This window comes from Botryllus schlosseri, chromosome 16 (genome assembly GCF_051294905.1).
Source record: "Botryllus schlosseri isolate E-star chromosome 16, Bs_hap1, whole genome shotgun sequence".
NCBI classification, from domain to species: Eukaryota; Metazoa; Chordata; class Ascidiacea; order Stolidobranchia; family Styelidae; genus Botryllus; species Botryllus schlosseri.
Window position 1 is genome coordinate 4,160,302 of NC_137251.1, and position 20,833 is coordinate 4,181,134.

At 41.2% G+C, this 20,833-nt stretch overlaps 1 protein-coding gene across 4 annotated transcripts in view; it reads left to right on the forward strand.

Annotated features, from left to right (window-relative positions):
* The first annotated feature begins 3,739 nt into the window (after positions 1 to 3,739).
* LOC145458315 (centrosome-associated protein 350-like) overlaps positions 3,740 to 20,833 on the forward strand; it is a 36,099-nt gene continuing 19,005 nt past the window's right edge. For 3 of the 4 annotated variants that reach the window (XM_080336644.1, XM_080336647.1, XM_080336646.1), the window contains exons 1-16: positions 3,740 to 3,943; positions 5,200 to 5,251; positions 6,254 to 6,368; positions 7,958 to 8,084; positions 8,151 to 8,262; positions 8,803 to 8,847; positions 9,695 to 9,904; positions 12,239 to 12,321; positions 12,543 to 12,705; positions 13,818 to 13,926; positions 14,717 to 15,129; positions 17,369 to 17,639; positions 17,695 to 17,867; positions 18,949 to 19,131; positions 19,504 to 19,749; positions 20,345 to 20,580. In XM_080336644.1, the coding sequence (XP_080192770.1) occupies positions 3,794 to 3,943; positions 5,200 to 5,251; positions 6,254 to 6,368; positions 7,958 to 8,084; positions 8,151 to 8,262; positions 8,803 to 8,847; positions 9,695 to 9,904; positions 12,239 to 12,321; positions 12,543 to 12,705; positions 13,818 to 13,926; positions 14,717 to 15,129; positions 17,369 to 17,639; positions 17,695 to 17,867; positions 18,949 to 19,131; positions 19,504 to 19,749; positions 20,345 to 20,580 (2,688 nt within the window). In that variant the 5' untranslated portion in view covers positions 3,740 to 3,793. The remainder of the gene's footprint in view (positions 3,944 to 5,199; positions 5,252 to 6,253; positions 6,369 to 7,957; positions 8,085 to 8,150; positions 8,263 to 8,802; positions 8,848 to 9,694; positions 9,905 to 12,238; positions 12,322 to 12,542; positions 12,706 to 13,817; positions 13,927 to 14,716; positions 15,130 to 17,368; positions 17,640 to 17,694; positions 17,868 to 18,948; positions 19,132 to 19,503; positions 19,750 to 20,344; positions 20,581 to 20,833) is intronic. The other variant, XM_080336645.1, reaches the window with a different exon arrangement.

Sequence of the window (20,833 nt, forward strand, 5' to 3'; positions counted from 1 at the left end):
GTCTGGTTCAATACCAAATGGTCTCCAATATAGCCGGATTTTCAGATGGAGGCGGATCTGACGAAATACAAGCAATTTCTTCTAAATCAATACTAGCCAGTCTTCAGGATTACCGGACCACGACCTAACATCGACCTCGCCCTCCGCCACATGCCACCTCATTTTGTCGCTTGCGTCTTATATTCTCTGCATTACTTTTCATTCAGTGTGCATGCCTCTTATTTACTTCGCCTAGGCCAGTGGTTCCCAACCTTTTTCGACCCATCGCCCCCTTTTCAAGTTCAACACCGATCATCGCCCCCCAAATTTTTTGAGCCGAAAAATGGGCATACAAGCTGTAATCACCAGTGGGTTGACTATAAAAAAAAAGGTCAACTTTTCGGCTCGATGTCAAATTTTACACTTTTGCAACCAATTTTTCGTGGGTTGACTAAAAAAAAAAAGTCATTCTCCGACTTGACTCCAATATAGCCGTTTTAACGCGTCATCGCCCCCTTCGCTATTTTCGCCCCCTGTCGCCCCCTTTGTCCATTATCGCCCCCTTCGTCATTTTCGCCCCCCTAGACCGCCAAATCGCCCACGTTGGGAACCATACTGGCCTAGGCTAAGGTGGGTGTCTGATCTTAATGGCTACTCCAAGTTGTTTCGACACCATCCTATCTTTTCATTGTATCGCAGTCTTGTGATGTTTTGAAACGATGAAAATATTAATAAACCTGATTGATTGACGGCGATCCTCACATCACACATATAATCAGTGACTCAATACTTTTTATTCGCTCAAGGCACACAATATACGATGCGTTCAATGAACAGATAGGAGTGTGTGGAAACAACAATATAGGCTACGTCATATCCACTGGTGGCTTTTGGGGAGAGCGAGGTGAGTGGTCGCCCAGGGCCCTCTGGTCGAAGGGGCCCCTCTTTGGTTTGACATTTTTTTCAAGGATTACAACGAAGAAACGTGTACCAATCGAGAAATTGATTCCGTACAGATGGGTCAATCATCAAATCTCTGCATTTCTTACTAAGTTTTGATGTATTGCATAGTCTATCCCTGCAACCGTGCTATAATCCAGAGGTCTCTATCAAACACGCGGACCGCATGCGGCCCGCGAGACCATTTTGTACCGCCCGCGACGGTATTCGGGATTTCGAAGTATTCGACAATACTTAACTGCCAAATATATATATTTTCTAATTTGAAAAATGGAAATTCGCCCCAAAACTATTCCAGAAGCCTGTCAGTACTCATCAAACTTTACTATTACATCACTTTCAAAAGTTACCGTGCAGTGGAAGATCATACGGCGATTGGACATTTCTATTGCCATGGCACAGTAATCATTATTATTCAAGTTGTTATAGATCTGTTCCAATATTCGAAAGTAAATCTAACGCTAATTTAATTTGACTTAGGTATAATGACATGATCAAAATCTTTGAAGTGTAGTAAATAGCGCAAAGGGGAAAAAGCGAATCTTAGGGTAGCCTACTCAGACGCAGTAACTAGCCTACTTCTCACCATCATCATCATTGGTTCATTAGCAATTTATCAGTTCAATACACCACAAAAATGCGATACAATGAAAAGAGGAAGGTGTCGAAGCGACTTGGAGTAGTCTATGGAATCAGACACCCACCTTGGCCTAGGCCAGTGGTTCCCAACCTTTTTCGGCTCGTGTACCCCTTGGCCGATATTTGAGCCGAAATTCCCCCCTAAGAAAAAGTTGCCCGGTTACTAAAATGGTGCTTTTTAACGCACAGCTATTTGTTGACTGAGCAATATATGCCAAAACGTATTCAGATATGCCCTAACTATGTTGAATGCGGACCGCATTAGACTTTCGTAAAGTACCGCCTGACAACTTCCATAATTATTTGACACTATGTGTATTGTTATCAGTGGTCGCTTTTGGTGTGGGCGGTCCCCCAGGGGCCCTTGGTCGAAGGATCCCCCATCTTTGGTTCAAGTGCTTTTTCAAGGATTACAGCGAATAAACATGGAAATCCGTGTACCAATAAAAAAGATGGTTCCGTATGGGTCAATCATCAAATCTCTGCATTTGTAAGAAAAGTTCCATAACCCGATAATCAAACCTGGACATGGTGTGTTGGCTTATTATTAATGTCACCCGATAGCTTGCCAAATAAATGTGGCCTATTAGCCTGCAGCAGTTGTATCGCTGTTTTATTATTTCACGCTACATGCCATACATCTTCAACATGAAGACATGATATATTTTTAACTGGCTCACTTATTTTATAATTTTACAATGTATAATAAAACAAGGCTAAGGAGCTACAACAATTCAACATTAAAGCCTGCTTCAAAACCGTGTTACAGTGTCATACACGTGAGTGACGTGTAATTCCGGTCCATATGGAGCATTAATTTAAGTTGGTAATAATAGAAGCGAGGGGGGGGGGGTCTGGGGGTGAAGTCTCCCAAAAGCTGCGATTATCATACTTATAGTGCCCCCTGGAAGTCTCGCCCAGGACCCGCCAATCGTAGGGCCACCACTGATTGTTATCAAAAATTTATTGACAACAAATAAATCACCAAATTCGCTTTTGCGATGGCCTTGAGTTGAATCAATTAATTTCATGTTTTTCACGTTAGCAGAGATGTTGGCTTAAAAAGGTAAACATTTTCCACAACGGCTTTTTTGTGCTGAATTCTCCATGACTTTTCCCTGCTTGGTAGCAATTTGGTCGAGAGGCTGTCGCGGGCCCAACGACATCGTCTCACGCGCCTTAGTTTTTCAAGGAGTGGAAGATTATAGAGGCATATAAATATATATATCTAGCTAAGAATCCGCCAAAAGAGACCTTCAAAGAACTGGTTTCATAGTTTGCAGTTGTAACATAAAAGTCGAAAAATGTTGCGAACCCAGTGTATCTTGCGTTGCAACGCTAAAGCCAAATTCCCCCCTAAAAGTTTCGAAATTCCCCCCAAGGGGGGAATTTCCCCCCGGTTGGGAACCACTGGCATAGGCGATGTAAAGAGGAGGCATGCACACTGAATGAAAAGTAAAGAAGATAGTATAGAAAAAAGCAAGCGACAAAATGGGGTGGCATGTCTTTGTGACTACTTTGTCAAGGCAAGGATGGTCCTACGTGATCGCATGTTTCGACTACAGCTTGTTGGGAGAGAATGTGCGAAGGACGGGAGAACAGAGCGAATCTGGGGTGGCGAAGTCCAATAATTTATCAGGGTTAGAGGCACAGAACTGTTCCATCCCTGGGTTGAGTATTGTGGTCAATGTCTTTTCAAATTAAACACAGCGTCATTCACCCCTCCTGTGCTATCGTCCTAGTTTACACAACATGAAGTATAGAACAAGCAGGTGAAGGAAACATAACATGAAGTTACGACCAAGAAAAGTTTTCATGATTTTCTGTTGAATGTCATGCATGACTGAATATTTCCCTATTTTGCTCTGACCGTTGAGGCGCTGAGATTAGAACAAGTATACCGCGGTTTGCATTCATTTTTTGTCGGTTATGATTGTTATTTTTGGTGCCCGTATGCATGCATACAGTATGCGGTATATAGTGTAGTTGGACAGCTGGCATTTGCGTTATTGCACGGAGTCTGCCTGATCATAATTACAATTGGTGTAACGTCTTGTATTAGCACCTGGTGCTGTTTTTGACTGAAGAGACTATATTGTACATCGGCACCGTTCCGCAAATTCCGGTACCGCGGATAATTTTATATGCAATCTGTTCTCAATTCGTGATATTTTCCTTGCAGTTTAAGGGATATTATGGAATAGGAAATTTGATCATGACTGATATAACTCTTGACGGAGTTTTAGCTGATGTTGGCAACAAGAATGATAAATTTGAAAAATATCCTCCGACAAAAATAGCATGGGATATCAAAGGAGCAGGAGTTGCCACTACCGTTGTACATAGACCAATTGATAAAAGCCAGGTATGTATACTGTGCAATGTGCATGGATATGTAATAATCAGTTGTGTAGACATTTCAATTGTTCAATGATATCTATTTTTATTCCCTTAATAACCTTTACAGCTCCACTTTCTGTTTCTGCAGTCTAAATAACTGTAATGTATCATTGTAGTGGTGTAACCGGTTGTGACCATATTTTGCCCATTCCACTTTATAGCATCAAGCTGCTATTGTAAATAGGCTATTTGATAATTTCGAAATCTTAGCAAAATCTTGTGTGATGTGATTATGAGTATGACTACGACTACAATCGAAAGAACTACCGTTATACAACTATACACTGCTGAAGGCACATTTTCCGGAAATGATTTTACTTGAGGTTGTATTAGTCGACACTTCGAGTTATGATCGCTTTTATATTATATCTCTGAAATTAGAATCCATCGATAATTATTACAGTTAAGACTAGAGCAGCAACTATACCCTACGTTATATACTATAGGATTTATGTCACAAGCACGTGCAATATTGCATATGCCATGCTGATGCTGATCACGGCTATATTCTGTCTATTATAGCTGATTGAGAAAATATATAAATAAATTGGAAAGTGATCTCTGGTTACCACAGTTCATATATCGCTGAGGATACCCTGGCGCATATATTTCTTATGCTCAAGTCTTGTGCTCAGCAAAGTGTCTGTGTCGTTCATCTGTCCTTGAAACACCTTGAAACACATTGAAATAGTTCATGCAGCATGCTATAAACGGGGAATTGTTGCACCACATGCAATAGACTGCTAAAAGATGCTGGGATTTCAACCGGACATATATGCAAAAGGAAAAGTAGTAACAGCGTAATATAACTATACTGCAGTTGTGAAAATAGCCACTGAGGTAGACGCAACGGTATTTAAATGAATATGTTGATATTATATGACTTTGTAGTTATGTAAGCAAATGGCATCAAACAGTTCAATTTTGTACCTTTCAAACAAGCTCAAGTGAAGGTTATCACAAAAAACAAAGTTTTCAAGTAAAGCTGGGTTCATTTGACAATTGAGTAATATATGGCTGCTTATCATCAGAAGGCAATGGTGGTTATCTTGCTGCAGGAGTTTTCAACTACCTTTACTAAACTCAAAGCGCTTGAATTATTGTACCCACTCAACACTAAATCTAATTCTGTTATTGGTGGCCAGTCACCACCCAATTTTTATTGCTTACTGCATTAGAAAAAACCACAAGTCATATTTTAATTGTGGATTCCTTTTGCAGGTTTCAGGAATGTTTCCGAGAGAGCGTGCTGTCGATATGAATATTTATCCAGGTTGGATTATAGTTTGGTGCATTGTAGCCATAACCACGACTACACAGTTGGGAATATGTAGGCCTAGGCTACTTCTTCTGTCAAAATCAAAAAGTTAACAGTATGGCCTGTCATATGTTATTGTGAGTGTGTGCCTGAAATGCATGTAGCGTGATCACGCCGAACACTGAAGAAGTGAAGATGGTAGGCAAAGAAATTCCTAAATTTAGGTATTCTTTTGGTTATGTGTTAAAATTTCATTTACTATGCCTTAGTATAGCCTTACCCTATCTTATGCTGAAGATGTTGGTTTGGTATATTCTGATAAGGTCTCTGTTGAACTATGTTACCATTGTGCTTTGCGCCCCCATTGGATTTTATTGTAGCTTGTATAAACAAATGTATGCTAACCCGACTTGAATTAAGTAAGTTTTGGAAATATGAATCGTATTGTAGGTACAGATACTAGGACATTCTGTAGAATTACCACTTGACTGTGTAAAGTGTGTATTCAAGCGACTTTTATATCGCGTCTTTAACAGCTGCACAACCGTGTAAGTCAGTAAACCCAAGTTTTTATGTGGTAAATCATGCAGTAGTAGTGTTCAAAATTTGTTCTATAGGTAATGGAGCAATTTGTCTTATGCTGTAATGATGATATAAAATTTTTTGATATGGCACCCTTTCAACTGCACAAGAAGCTGTGTTCAGTGTATGAAATTACGTTAAAAGAGTTGGAATTTTATGTGAAAAAATTTCCAACTGCAAGCCATATTGTTGGAATAGACGTTTCAATTTTTTTCCCATATTTGTAAATTTTTTCGCGTATCCAAAATAATTTTTTAAATGTTATTGATCAATCTCAAAAAGCCTTGTTCTACCTCATGGCCTAAACCCAAACGGATGAACCAAAATGAAGTTGCAATAGACCATTTGTAAACATTAGGGCTATTGGGTCAAAAATTATTTTCTATTTCTACACACTAGTTTCTATATTATGAATACATAAGCTATATCGTTCAGAGTCCTTTTCGACATCGCTGAAAGGAAAGAAAACTCTGCTGCACCATTCGCAGCTGAAGACCAATTCAAAAGCTCTTCATCGGCTCAAAGAGAAGATTCAAAAGCAGAAAGAAAGGTAGGTGTCCTCAAGTTCCGCGCCTTGAGAGATTGCTTTGAAATTGCCGCTTACGATTTGATGTGCCAAATTTCTGTCAGTGTCAAGTAGGGTATAGTTCTGTGCAGCGAAAGTTCTTGACTACTTGATTTTGTGTAAGCCACTTTGAGATGCGATCTGAAACTGTTAAAAACACTTATCCAAATCGTACTATATTTAGTCTTTTGAGATAACTTCACCCGAAACTTGAAGGATATTAGGTCATAAACGAAGCTAGACTCTAGGGTTAGTAAAAAGCTGAAGTGATACCGACCATATCGTCAAGTCTATGACTCTATTAATCTAAATAGAAGTAGATGAAATGATTAGACCTGTGAGCCGGCGAAGGAATATGATCCTCAAATGTGTAATTGCAGTCACTATCAGGTTAGGCTTCGAAACGCGTCTACACAAGCAAGTGATGCGGGCAAATATGAAGAAAGGGGGAACGGGACTTAATTGCCCCAATGGTTGCAGCAACGCTAAACTCAATAAAACACTTCTAATCTAGTATCAAATAATTTTGTTCTAATATAAAAATAACAAGGCAGACGATAGTGATCACTAGGGCAAGTTTTTCTTGCACTAAAATCGCGAGAAAGTTGCATTTATTTTTAATAAAAGTTGCAGTAAAAAATTGCATAATTTATAATTTTCTTTCAATTATTAGGGCACGAGATACTCGAAAGGTTCCATTGTATAACCTAGTTCCCACAGAGCTGTCAAATTTGTTACTTTATTGAAATTACATTTTTACCGCCACATAGCGAGAAAATTACGCAATGCGGGAATAATTTCCCTCAAAAAGCCAAACAGCATAGCTATAACCCCCTCCCCCTAAAACAAGTCAAATACCACACCCAAATCCCCTAGGTCTGCAAACTTGACCCAAAGCGTTGCAGAGAAACTCACTCTTGGCGACTTTACCAAAATCTATAGGCTGAATAAGGTGACCCAACGAAAATGTAATTTTCGGCTGTCCCCCGCCTGGGCGTTCGTGAAATGGGAAACCACCACAAACTTAAAGGACAGCATCAATAAAGCGATCTATTTAAATATTGTTCGAACAGGGTCGTGCTTTGCAGGGTAGTTGAACTTTTTGCTTGCAAGCCATTGTGTCGTAGATAACACAGTGAGATGCCGCTAACCCATCATGTAACTCTTTGTTATGCAAATCAAAGAGAATAGAACCATACTAGAAATAGTTTATAACAAGTTTTTCAATCACTCCTTTACATTTTGACGCAACATTTGATAAAAATTGCAGTAAAAATTGGTATGAAAAATAGAGAAATGTTGCAAAAAGTTGCACTATAAAATCCCTCCAAACATCTTAAAACAGCATAAAGATTCTTAGTATCTAGGAAGCTGTAGGAAGCTCTAAAACAGTTGCAAAAGATGCAAAAACTTGCCCTAGTGATCACTACAAACGGTAGTTTGGGATGAAACACGTAAAATCGCCCTATAATTTTTTTTTTGTTGGCAATCACACCACAGTATTAGCTTATACCTGACTCTTTGTCGGGTCCTCCGAAGTGTGATGAGTTTTACACACTCACTCTTTACCGTAGGTCACCATCAGCTGCTGACAAGGTATCGCTGCAGCGCCAATTTCAAGAAGTTCCAGTCTGCACCTTGGACGATACGGAATTGCGTACTAGGAAAATCACCAAGGGCCCCATCGCTCCTAAATACAAGGTAATTTGCGTAAATGATTGGAAACAAATTGTGAGATGTTTTTATTCGTGACTTGTTACTTGTTAGGGTTTCAGCACCGCCAACACTAGGATAAAGATGGTGTCCAGTCATCCGAATAGAAACGATACCCCCTCGGAACTTTTCGTGTCTCGTTCGAAAAGTGAGATGAAGACAGCAGGTAGGCAGTAGAGAATATTTGATTTTGTGAGCTGCTAATCTTGTATATTTATGGATAATTGTATATATGCGTGTGTTCTAATATAGTCATTTCACTACAGATCTAATTATTCATTGCCATGTTCTGCGATGTTCATTATTAAGGTTACCCGATAAGATTCAATGATTCAACAGTGATTCGAATCACTCCAAATGTGTTACGATTTTAATCGGACATATCCTTGAATCGGGCCTCTCAAAAATGAAAAATCAGTGCAAATCAACAGGATTAATCACTTTATACTGAAAATTCTGTATTTCCAACTGATGTGTGCTAATCTATCACATGGCTGATTTTAAAGTGCTACTGTTATTTTTTTCGAATATATTAAGGAACAGTAATTTGATTCAATTGGAGAATCAAGAATCGCCAACTTCTGGTCTGGCTAGCTGTTTTAATTAGGCCCGTGACTGGTAATTGAACTTATTAAAATACATTACGGGTTGGGAACCACTGCGGTAGTTCATGCGAAAATCGCGATTATTCTGCTTTCTTACACAGATGTTCGAATCTCAAGGGTTGAAGTACCGACGAAAAGGAGCAGATGTGAGCTGTTTTTGTTACCTTTCATAAGAATAGAATAATTTTGCAGCCGCATACTCAAAATTCAGCCGATGCTAACGTATCTGTAAAAACGTTGGTTTGTTGTCTGCTTGTTACGTGGACAGGTGCTGCAGCTGACCCTTTTAAATATCGTTTTGGTGTGACACCTGGCATCGTATCTCAATTGTAGAGATTAGGGTGTGCACAATGATTAGAAGACTTGAATCCAAATTGAGAATTAAGGGAAATGATCCCAGTTGAGTAGTAAGTAATGATTTATTCTAATACGGAACTACAGTATCAATGCTTCCTTCACACATTGGAAGACTTGAAACCACACATCACGGAGCCCAGCGTGCATAAGCTGCAGCGCGTTGATGGAAGCTACATTTCTGCGAAATAGTGATTGACACTGCATTGTCATGAATGTGCCATGAAATATGTATGGTCAAGAAATACCAAATTATATTCAAAGTGGTGTTGGATTAATGGCTTTATAAGTCATCCATGTCGTTATATGACGTCATTATTAGTGGTACTCGAAGTTTGAGACTCGATTTGGGTTGGAATTGCTCATGTGCTCGATTTTGCAAAGTATTCAGAGAAATATGTCACACCTCACATCGGATTATTTGTAAGCCACCTACTTAGATTTTCGAAGCCTAATTCTGCTGAAAGTAGCTTTTAATTGATTCGTGAAGCACCTGAGCAGTGACATTTGCGACTGTGCCATTACCGCCTCTGCTGCTATAATAGCGGCTGGTATTTTTAGACCTTTCGTCACCTATATTTGAAATGCTCTTGACAATATGCTGAAATAAGTATGTTCTGAAAAGGGATGATATTTTAGTAGGCAACAGGGACACGACATCGCTGGAAAGGAAGACGCACATAACTCCGTCGTCCTGGCGTCAGGGACAGCATATCGCCGAGTCTATCTTGGGCCCGGCCGTGAGACGCTCGAGACAGCCGCGTAAACGGGAGGTGCCCGTGTCTAAAGTTCAAGTCGACGAAAGCAGCAATACTACGCGTCCGTTTTCCGCCCCTCCCGCATCGTCAGGTTTGTGCTTGTCGTTTCTTGTCCTTGTGATTTTAATACTCTGTATGATAAGCAAGGAACTGTGATTTTAGCTGAGAAGGTCAGTGATAAAGTGCACGCCTGTTGTGACCCAAAATTAGGCCCAGTCACTAAGAACTTTTCGGTTCCTCTATTTGCCGCAAGTTCATGGGAAACTGAGCGGCTCCTATGTCGAGATTATTCATTATTCCTGCAGCGTATGGTGCGGATACTTGTATTGAGTGTGCCCGTATTTCAAAAATTAAGAATAAATCCAAGCAGTTGGATCTCTTGGATATTTACTGATACCCAAACGTAGGCGCGTAGCCAGCCGAAAAATAAGGAGGTGATTTTGAAATAAAAGGGCGGGGTTTCGATTTTTTTTTGCGAATTCACTATAGAAATTGAACATGGAACGGCAACGACCGATTTTGCAGCTTCGTTCTGCTTCGCTGAGGCTGGAGTGGAGAATTGTTTTGCGTAAGCGACTGTAGGATTTCTGGCAATCCAAAAGTTATCTTCCCGAGCGCTGAAATTACTGAATCTGGTCTTGATCGAAAGCTATTGTCGCACTGATTCCAAAAATATGAATAAAAATATGGTCACGCTCCAGTCTTTGACGAAAAACCACCCTCAACATCCGAAATGTGCATTGTACAGGACAATCGGGTAACCGTGACACAATGGCCATAGCAATGACCCGTTGCGACTCTCCGATTGTTCGAACAATGCCGATATTCCAGACTTGGAGGACGGATTCTAGGTGGATCAGTGCCTGATCATATTTTAATTTATATTTTCGGTAGCTTTCGATCAAGACCAGATTCAGTAATTTCTGCGCTCTGGAAGATAGCTTTTGGATTGCCAGAAATCCTACAGTCGCTTACGCAAAACAATTCTCCACTCCAGCCTCAGCGAAGCGGAACGAAGCTGTAAAATCGGTCGTTGCCTTTCCATGTTTAATATCTATAGAATTTACTAATCATCAATTCATTAGGGTTAAGTACATGCGTAAATAACAATTGTACAATCTCCTCGTGATGACGATTATACGCGTATGATAAGCTTGTCGACGAGTCCGGAAGTGCTGTTAATTCGCGACTACTTGATCTGCCAACGCGTCTTACATACCCTCGGCGACGACTTGCGCAAGTCAAAATGTCCGAGTTTTTATGGAATATGTGCTATAATGACGCCGATTTCAGATGTTTCAAACCTGTCCTCTTTTATAACTCACGCCTTGACCCACATCTACTGATGGTTATGTTTTAGTATTAGCGGAAATCGATTACGCATGCACGCACGCGTCGCTCATGATTGCGGACATTCGATGTTATTCAGTTTCGCGTTGTCACTCTTTAATCACTTAACGGCATTGTCTTCAAGACATCGAGAAATAGGAGCCAAACCATGTTAGGCATGAGACGCAATAGTTAGGCTAGCGATGAAGTTAGGCTAGCGATGAAGTTAGGCTAGCGATGATATATCTTTCGTATTAGGCCTATTGCAGATGCGATTGTGTAGGCCAACTGATGATATCGTGCGCGCCCATGCAAAGCAGATGTGATTGTGCAAGCCATCGATGATGTAGTGGGCCTATTAGAGATGCGATTCTTCAAGCCAGCGGAACTAGGCTTGTTGGAGACGTGATAAATCAGGCGACGAGTGCCGAGCGCGCGGCAATCAATTACCTGATTTCGCAATCGTCTCAGCGGGAGATCGCTCGCGTTACATTGTGCAGTGCAATGTGCACTGACAATCTCGCTAATTGACAACACGCCTCTCGCTAATTGGCCGCGCACAACACTGATAATACGACTCACTGAATTGCAACCCAGTATTAGCGTCTGAACGGTCATTTCAAAAGCACGGGGTTTCGCCTTTAAGGAGGGGGTTTTGACCCCCCCTCTGGCTACGCGCCTGCCCAAACGCATTTCTGCTATTAGCTCCCTTGACTGGAGCGATTAATTGATGAAAATGACTCGCATTCATAATATCGTAGTTTTCCTCAGCCCTCACGGTTTCTGACCCTATAGACGAAATTCCAATGATACGGTGACTTTACTATTCTTCGAAATTACAATGAAATGTCGGTCTTGACCGCCTTAGTGTCGAGTCATGCACAGTGACTCGAGCACAAGTCGTGTCAACACACAGATTGACTCAAGTCGAGTCAGTTTCCGTATTTTGAGAAAATGACTCGAGTCATTACGACCCTGGTTGTCGGTAACGAATTGCTTACTCCGAGTACTCCAGAAGGTTCGACCATTTTGGTTTTTGCACTCCTAGGCTTAGAATACTCGACTTTCTTGGAAATCACTGTTTTTCTTTTCATAGTAGTTCGTCGGAAACGACCAGAATTGGACACGGAGCCAGAGAAGGAGAAACAGCCGAAAATCCGACATTACGATCAGAACGCGGTAGGCGCGCTTTGATGAGTTGTCGTTAATTTAATTGGGCCGGTGTTAGAGGTGTGACGAAGGCTGACCAATGAGCATTCTTGTACAAGCTGGATAGTACGATCATCGCTTAGACCTGTTTCAACCAAATCGCCGTCGCCGCACAGCACATTTGACATTTATTTCACGTTTAAACGTAATTTACACCTTGGCGTGTTTAGTGGTATGTTTGCTTGGGACAGGTTCAAGAGTACATCGTCAAGAAAAAGGAAGAAAGGAAAAGAAGGAAGAGCGAGGAGAGAAAAGCTAGCAAGGAGGCGCAAGCGAAAAAACAGAAGCAGCTTGCGGAACTTTACAGGCGGCAGAAGAAATACGCGGTGCCGAAAAAGAAATTGCCAAACGACGGTGGGTGTGAGGTCATACGTCTTGTAACTTCGAAAATGCCTTTTTTTCTCAAGTTCTACTGGCTACTCGATAAAATTGCTAGGTTACCTAATTGAAGCCTGCACACCAAATTTGGTTCAATTCCAACCAGTAGCCGCATTGCTACATGATGTTTTTTTATTTATTATCGAAAAATGAACAAAAAAAATTTCAAAATTTTCTGTTCACCCCATGAAATTGTTAGGTTGTCTATAGACACGATGCTCTCCAAATTTGGCTCAATTCCAACCAGTGGAAGTGGAGTTATTGGCGTCGAAAAATTTTGGATTTGAAGAAAATAGTATTTACGGTGACCAATTCTTTAATTATTTATTATAGTTGTATTCTCCGTAAATACTATTTTATTCAAATCCAAATTGTACGACATCAGTAACTCTGCTTCCGCTGGTTGGAATTGAGCCAAATTCTGCGAGCATCGTTTCTATAGATAACCGAACAATTTTCTGGGATGAACAGAAAATTTTGAAATTTTTTTTCTTCGTTTTTTATAATAAATAAAAAACTTTCTTCTCCTGTAGCAATGCGGCTACTGGTTGGAATTGAACCAAATTTGGTGTGCAGGCTTTAATTAGGAACCTAACAATTTTATCAAGTAGCCAGTAGAGTTTGAGAAAAAAAGTCGTTTTTGAACACCCCTACTGTCCAAGCTCTACCCGTTTTAAAATCCCTTGTTGTGCTCTCCGAGAGCGTGATCTGCTTATCCCTTTTTCTGAATGCATTCGCCTATTGTCCATATTGTTTCTTCACCCTGTTGTTGTACACTGTCCTAACGAGCTAAATCTTCATAATTCACCATGCGGCATACTAGATTACGCACATTCAGTCATCAATAGCTCATACCGTACCGTAATTGTCATATGTTTATGTGTATAGATAACTTAACACCAGCAATATTATCTGATACTCGTTGCATTAACATTTGTACATAGGTTTAACCCGATTAATCTATTAGAATTTTTGACATTGTCTGTTTTCAAAATATCCCTCCTCTATCTCGTTTTCTCACGGCTGACTACGCACGCGTAATGTCTGCCCTTCTCCAATTCTCACCCTGATCACGATCCTGTTTGCAGAAGAGAACTGTCCGCCTAATGAGCTAGCCGTTCAATCTAGCCTGGTCGACGCTGACAGCAGAGACTTGAAGTTCAACGATGATGCCGAAGATTTCAGCTCGTATGCCAGGTAGTAGCCTGTTCACCTTCAACGAGCCTGTGTGGTTGCTTATGGTGAAAAACAGTATTGTGTGTCAAACGTCTTAAATATTTACTATCTCTAGGGCGAGATAAGTCTGATCACACAACCAAATAGGGCTAGTGGACGATTTCGGTGAGTAATCACTAGGGCGAGTTTTTGCAACTTTTGCAACTTTTTTTTACAGCTTCCTGCAGCTTCCTAAATACTCGGAAGTTATGTAGAATGCTGTTTTAAGCTGTTTGAAGGAATCGCATAGTGCAACTTTTGTCCATTTTTTTCCATGCAACTTTTTTTATGAAAGTTTTTTTCGATTTTTCATGCAATCAACTTATTACTAAAAATATTTGGCAGTATATGTAAATAGATCGCTGAATTATGTCACTGTTTTTCGAGAATTCTGGTGAAATACGCGGCCAAATTCGTCTGAAATACCGTAAATCAGCACTGAAGTAACGCTCTAACGGGTATTTCGGGAGCTGAGCCGGAAAGTTGACCTTTTTTTTTTAGTCATCCAATAAAGAATGTGGATGGGAAACTGTAATTCGGGTGTGGAACTGGGTAGTTGACCTTATTTATTTTTAGTCGACCGTCCAAAATGTGGTCTTTTAGTGCAACTTTTGTGAAAAAATAGATGCGACTTTCCACGGTTTTAACTACAACAAAAACTTGCCCTAGTAATCACATAAAAGTACATAGCACACACCCTGTTAGTTACGCTAATATAAAAAAAAACGGCCGAATGCTGGCTCGCCAATTAGTGCCGATTGAAATGGTTCAGATTCGATCAACGTGCCGCCGAAATCATGGACCGGCTGAATACTCTGACGCCGAAGAGCAGCACGACGAAACGTGCACCGCAAGACAAGGACAACTTGTCTGGGACCGTACCCAAAGCCGCGAACGCACAGCACGTCGGCAACGAAGATTCTTTCGGTACGCGCTCGCTGGACTTACCGAAAGACTCCACGCCGTCTGAGTTTATGAAGAAGCTCGATCAATATCTCGATGACAGCCGCGGGGCTTTTGACGGCTTCGGGAAGCAGGCGTCTACCGCCAGGACTGGTCGGGGGTATTTGGAACGATCAGAGTATCTCGGCAACGAATTCAGGTCAAACCCGTATGTCGTGCATGATTTCTCGCCGGGCTCGAGTTGGAGAGCTAAAGCCGGGCTCGATCAAGGCCGTTCGAACGGTAATTTTTGTCGTTGTATTGGTAATTATTTATAGGGATGGATACAATGTGTCGTGCACTCAAATCTGAATTGAGCATTAATTCGTAATTAAATGTACTTGCCATTAAGAGTTGATTTATCAATGAAAATTGTAGTTTCAATACCATTTTTTACTGTAGAATCCTTAAAACCTGCATTGGTTATATCACAGTATACGTAATGTTAGGCTCAGACTTCTTGTTTATGGTGAAACGCCCTACCATGTTTAGATAGTATTGATCGAATTAGTTTAGCAAAAGTGGTCAGCAGGGTTGTCCAAAATTTGGAAAATCTCACAAATCCTCCGTTGTAATGTCTTATTCTATAGATTATTGATAAAAAACTACACTAGGCCTGAAAGAAGCTCACAGGAAGGCCGTTAAGATTTCGTGCAAAGCGTTTGAAAGTAGCTGCCGAAGAATGGGCGTGCCACCGACCGTGGAACGGCGAGAAGAGTAGTAATCACGAAACCACGGCTGTTGATTGGCTAATCGGCTATGCTTCCATGACCACGGCAGCAGCAGCTTGTTGATTAGGTGATTAAGGAGTCTGCTAGCGGCGGCGATTCTGAAAGCGCATTGTATGTAGGTTGACAGATAATGATTTGGGATTGATTCAGGGTATGTTGAGGTACGGAATACATGATGAACAAACAACAACTGCTTCACAAAAATGTCTAAAGCATGACCGCTTTATTGTGAAGGAAACCCCGTAGCCTATATGCCTTGTTTTCAACGAGCGAAAGCATATGCGCTTATGCAAGTGGCGACGGATTCCTAGTTTCAGAAAGGATATATCATTATTGAATAATGAATACAAACATAAAGCTTAGCAAAGACACTATAATTTGTGTGATCTTATTGGGCTCAGGTTGTAGTACATAGTTGAAGTTTTGAATGCGTTCGGGATCGGCTGAATCAGACGTTTAGGCTTGGCACTTATCAGATGTTTACAGCTAATTGAATTCAATTGTAAGTGTTTTCAAAGTCCCTAATGATGCCGCAGAAACGAGGTGTAAATGTAAGCACAGACTATGCTTGATATGATGTACAAACTATGCTGGATACTATGCACTATGCAGCATTTTTTGTGCTTACCTTTAGACCCCTTCTCTGCACGATTATTAAGGACTTTGCCATATCATATCCAGCATAGTATGTGATTACTTTTACACCTCTTTTCTGCGTCATCATTAGGGACTTTGACAACACTTGCAAGTCAATACAATTTGATGTGAGCATCTGATAAGTGCCAAGCATGACCCGCTGATTCAGCCTACCCTTAGAGCATTCAAAACTTCAATTATGTACTACAACCTGAGCCCAATAAGATCACACAAATTATAGTGTCGTTGTTAAGCTTTATATTTGTATTCAATAATGATATATCCTTTCTGAAACTAGGAATCCGTCGCCACTTGCATAAGCGCATATGCATTCCCTCTTTGAAAACAAGGCATATAGGCTACGGCGGTTTCCTTCACAATAAAGCGGTCATGCTTTACACATTTTTGTGAAGCAGTTGTTGTTTGTTCATCATATATTTTGTACCTCAACATACCCTGAATCAATCCTAAATCATTATCTGTCAACCTACATACAATGCGCTTTCACGATCGCCGCTGGTAGCAGACTCCTTGATCACCTAATCAGCAAGCTGCTGCTGCCGTGGTCATTGAAGCATAGCCGAATAGCCAATCAAGAGCCGTGGTTTCGTGATTACTACTCTTCTCGCCGTTCCATGGTCGGTGGCACGCCCATTCTTCGGCAGCTACATTCAAACGTTTTGCACGAAATCTTAACGGCCTTCCTGTGAGTTTCTTTTAGGCCCAGTGTCGTTTTTTATCAATAATCTATAGAATAAGACTTTACAACGGAGGATTTGTAAGATTTTCCAAATTTTGGACAACCCTAGTGGTCGGTCATGGGCTTGTTTGAAAGAAGACACATCTGCCGCCGTGAATAGTACGTACTCATGCGCACTAGGTATAGGTTGTGGGCTCTATAAGGAAGTAACCAAAACTTGTCCATTTTTACAACAAGGTTATCTCGTCTTGATTATATATACGCTTGGTCCCTTCCTCTCATCTAGGTTCGTGGTGTAGTTGGTTAGGCGTTGGAATTCTGAATCCAACAATATATTGCGTGTTGGTTTCGCATCCCATTACGGTCTTGTTTTACAGTTGAAAAGTGAAGCCGGTTAAACTTTGTTTTTTTCCAGAATATTTGACCTCGGTGAGAATGCGGGCAGACCGTATCGCCGCCTTGAAAACGCGGGCCGACTCTCTCAACGACAAAATGGAAGTGACGAGAAAAATGGTGGAACAGCCCATCGTGCCTACCCGGAATCTGGCGGACATCGACGAAATTCTGCGGGCCGAACCCGCGGTCCCAGCATCGACTAGCTTACCCGATGTGGACGAGATCTTGAGAAAATACGATGTGCAACGCAGCTTGACTTCCCTTCCCGGTGCTAATCTGAGAAGTCAATGGTTTGTAATATCGCGAAAGCAAAGTCGTGCCGGTGTGATTTTGGAAGTTTTACAGGCCGGTTAGTGTTGAGAATGACTGGGGCACCAAAAAAGAGGAGTCGCCCACGCCTAAGCGTTCGACTTACAGGCCCGTCAGTGTCGATAGCGATTGGGAAAAGAAAAAAGACGTGTCGCCTACGTTGAAGCGTCCTGCTCAATCGATGGATTTCGAGGAGTATTCCAGGCCCGGTTGGTATCACCTCTTGATTATATAGCAGGGGTTTCTTGACCTGGGGCCTGTAGACTAGTTTTAAGGGATTCGTGAAAGGCCAACGTGGAAATTACAACTGTAAAACTATGTTTTCCTGTATAAGATCTGTCCAAATGTAGAGCAGATCCACCACTTTTCGCTAGTGACATGGACCTTTCTTTTTCAGTCAACCCTGACTGTGTGCTTTGAAACATTTTCAGTAAGCGTTCCACGCAGTCACCCTAAAAAAGTGCTTGAAAAGGGAATAAGTACCACTGCTATAGAAAATTTATTGTTGTTGTAGGACTGCTAGCACAGGGTTTACACCTGAATATATAGCTATGACAGCAGCGTATAGACTGCGAAGACGCAATACCCCCTATACGGGTCACCTATATCGTTAGTATCACTTCTAAATTGTCAAGCAGAGGTGCCAGTGTACAACAATTTGTGATAATACAGTGTCTTTATACTAATACAATGTCCAGCTCTTCCATCGTGTGCAGCTATCACTTGTAAATTGTCAGGCGGGAATGCCAGTGTACGACAATTAGTGATAATGCAGTGTCCAATTCTTCCGTGGTATGTAGCTACCTTTCAGGCGTAGCTCACACACAGCTTTAATTCCGTCGTATGGTTACCTTTCAGGCGTAACTCATACAGCTTTCAATCAGCAATTAGTACTAATTAGTATTCTATTATCCTGGTATAGCTTAATACGACCAAATACTCCACTACTTTACTAGTTGATGAAACGGTTATTTTTTTAAACATCTATGCCAGAATGTTTTTGGCTAATTGTCTTCTGATTACAAGGTTCTGATATTCTTTATGATGGAGTATACCAGGTGCGGTTGCATAGTTATTGATGTGAAAGTGCAGTATTGCTTTCTGAACTACAATTGTTCAAGCGCCCTGGCAATGATGCACTTAACTTATTTACTTATTTTAAATTTGAAAGCATTATTCTTGTTTAATTTCCTCAACTCTCGATTCAGTTGGAATTATAAGGAAGGATCTTGTACGCTGAATATGAACCGTGCATAAATTCAACAAAACAAATCACGTTTCTTTTTGTAGCCGAATTCACAACCGAGCCTGCCTCGGAGTCGTACTTTCAAACGAGATTTCGCGATTACGGCGATCTCCGAGACTCTGTCAGCTCGAAATCGTCCAGCAAAGATTCGATCGCGGAGGAAATACCGTATAAAAGCGAACCCGCGGACAAGTATCACCCGCCTGAATTCATTCGCTCGCAACGAGGTGGGTACAATGGGTGTTCAATATTTGAAAGCAGGGCTCAGCATTTGTCCTTCGTCCTAATTTCTCTATGCATTCACTCCGGACTCATGTAAGATTTCAAATCATGACTCCGACGCAATTTAATTACAAATTGAGACTCTCACGACAGATTTTAGTTGCAAAGTTTCATCTCGACTACACAAAATTAATTCATGACCACGTATCATGACACCATTCAATTACAAATTGTGATTCCGACCCAGTAAAATTGAAATTCGGAACACGACTTAGTACAAATTGCAACTCCCACTTGGCAAAATTGCTGGCAGTGACTCCAGCTCCACAGACCTGTGTATAAGGCTACGAACTGTACCATGTTGAATCTGTATTCAGACGAGGACCTAGAAAAGCTCATGGCGGAAGACTTACATGTCATACATTCGGCGTCGCCCAAAGCGAAACCAAAGGCTCCTTGGGAAGTGACGGGCGGCGACAAGCACAGCATCATCAACCTGGCCGTCGGCAGGATGATCAAGGAGAAATCGAATAAGGGAAAGGCGGAAAAAGTCGGAAGTCCTTCGCAACGCAGTAAGAGGAAGGAGAATTTTGAATTTACCGCCGAAGAATCGCAGTCGGAAAGTGAGTTGGTCGTGCTGTGCATTTTTGTTGTTGGGTTGCCAAAAATCGCTGGATTGGTTCCAACCAGCAGAAGCCGACACGGAGCCAATTGAATTTTTTGAATAAAAATTACTAATTTTTTGTATTAACATTGACCGTCAACCCCATGAAATTGATGAGTTGTGTACAAAAACGATGCAAAACAAATTTGATGCAATTTCAACCGGTAAAGGCGAAGTTATCTGAGTTTTTCATTCATAATTCTGAGATTTCTCACCGTCGATGCTCTTTTTGCAAATCGAAAACTTTCAACTGCAATAACTTCGCTTCTGCCTCACGGAAGTGAGCCAAAATTGTTATGCATCGTTATTTTAAGTAACTTAACAATTTCACCGGGTTGACCGTAAAATTTGAAACCAATTTTGTTGCGTCGGCTTCTACTGGTTGGAAATTGAGCCAAATTGGGTGTGGAGCGTTTTATTTTAAGCAACATAACAATTTTATCAGTAATCAGTTGTTTTTGAACACCCCACCATATAGCTATACATGTAATTCTAATTTGATTAGGAAAAGCGGAAAATGTTCTGTTTGTCCAATTCTGGTCTCCCGATTTTAGACTCGCTCGCCGGCACGTCATCCATTTCAAAAGACTCGACCCCGAGGAATGTGACGAAAAGCACCTTGCCGAAGACGTCGCACCACGAATCGTCAAGCGACGTGTCCTGGACCGAGCCACAGGAACGTCCGAGGACTACGATCGCCCCACGTTCGCCCGTCCAGACGTCCTTGTTTCGAGACGCAGACAGCGAACCGGCCCCGGTTTTCAACACAACCCTGTCCGCCGCTGTTGAGGTTGGTCTTGGTTTGAATATTTGTGATGATTGTGATCCAAAATTTGGCCCAGTTACGGTATTCAGAACTTGTCCGGTTCCTTTATGTGGCAGAGTTAAAATTTTACCGTCAACCAAATAAAATTGTTAAGTCGCCTAAAATAACGGTGCATTGTAATTCTTGCTCGCTTCCAACCAGTCGAAGCGAAGTTATTGCATTTGGAAGTTTTGGATTTGTGAGAATAGCATTGAATGGTGAGTAATCCCAGAATTAT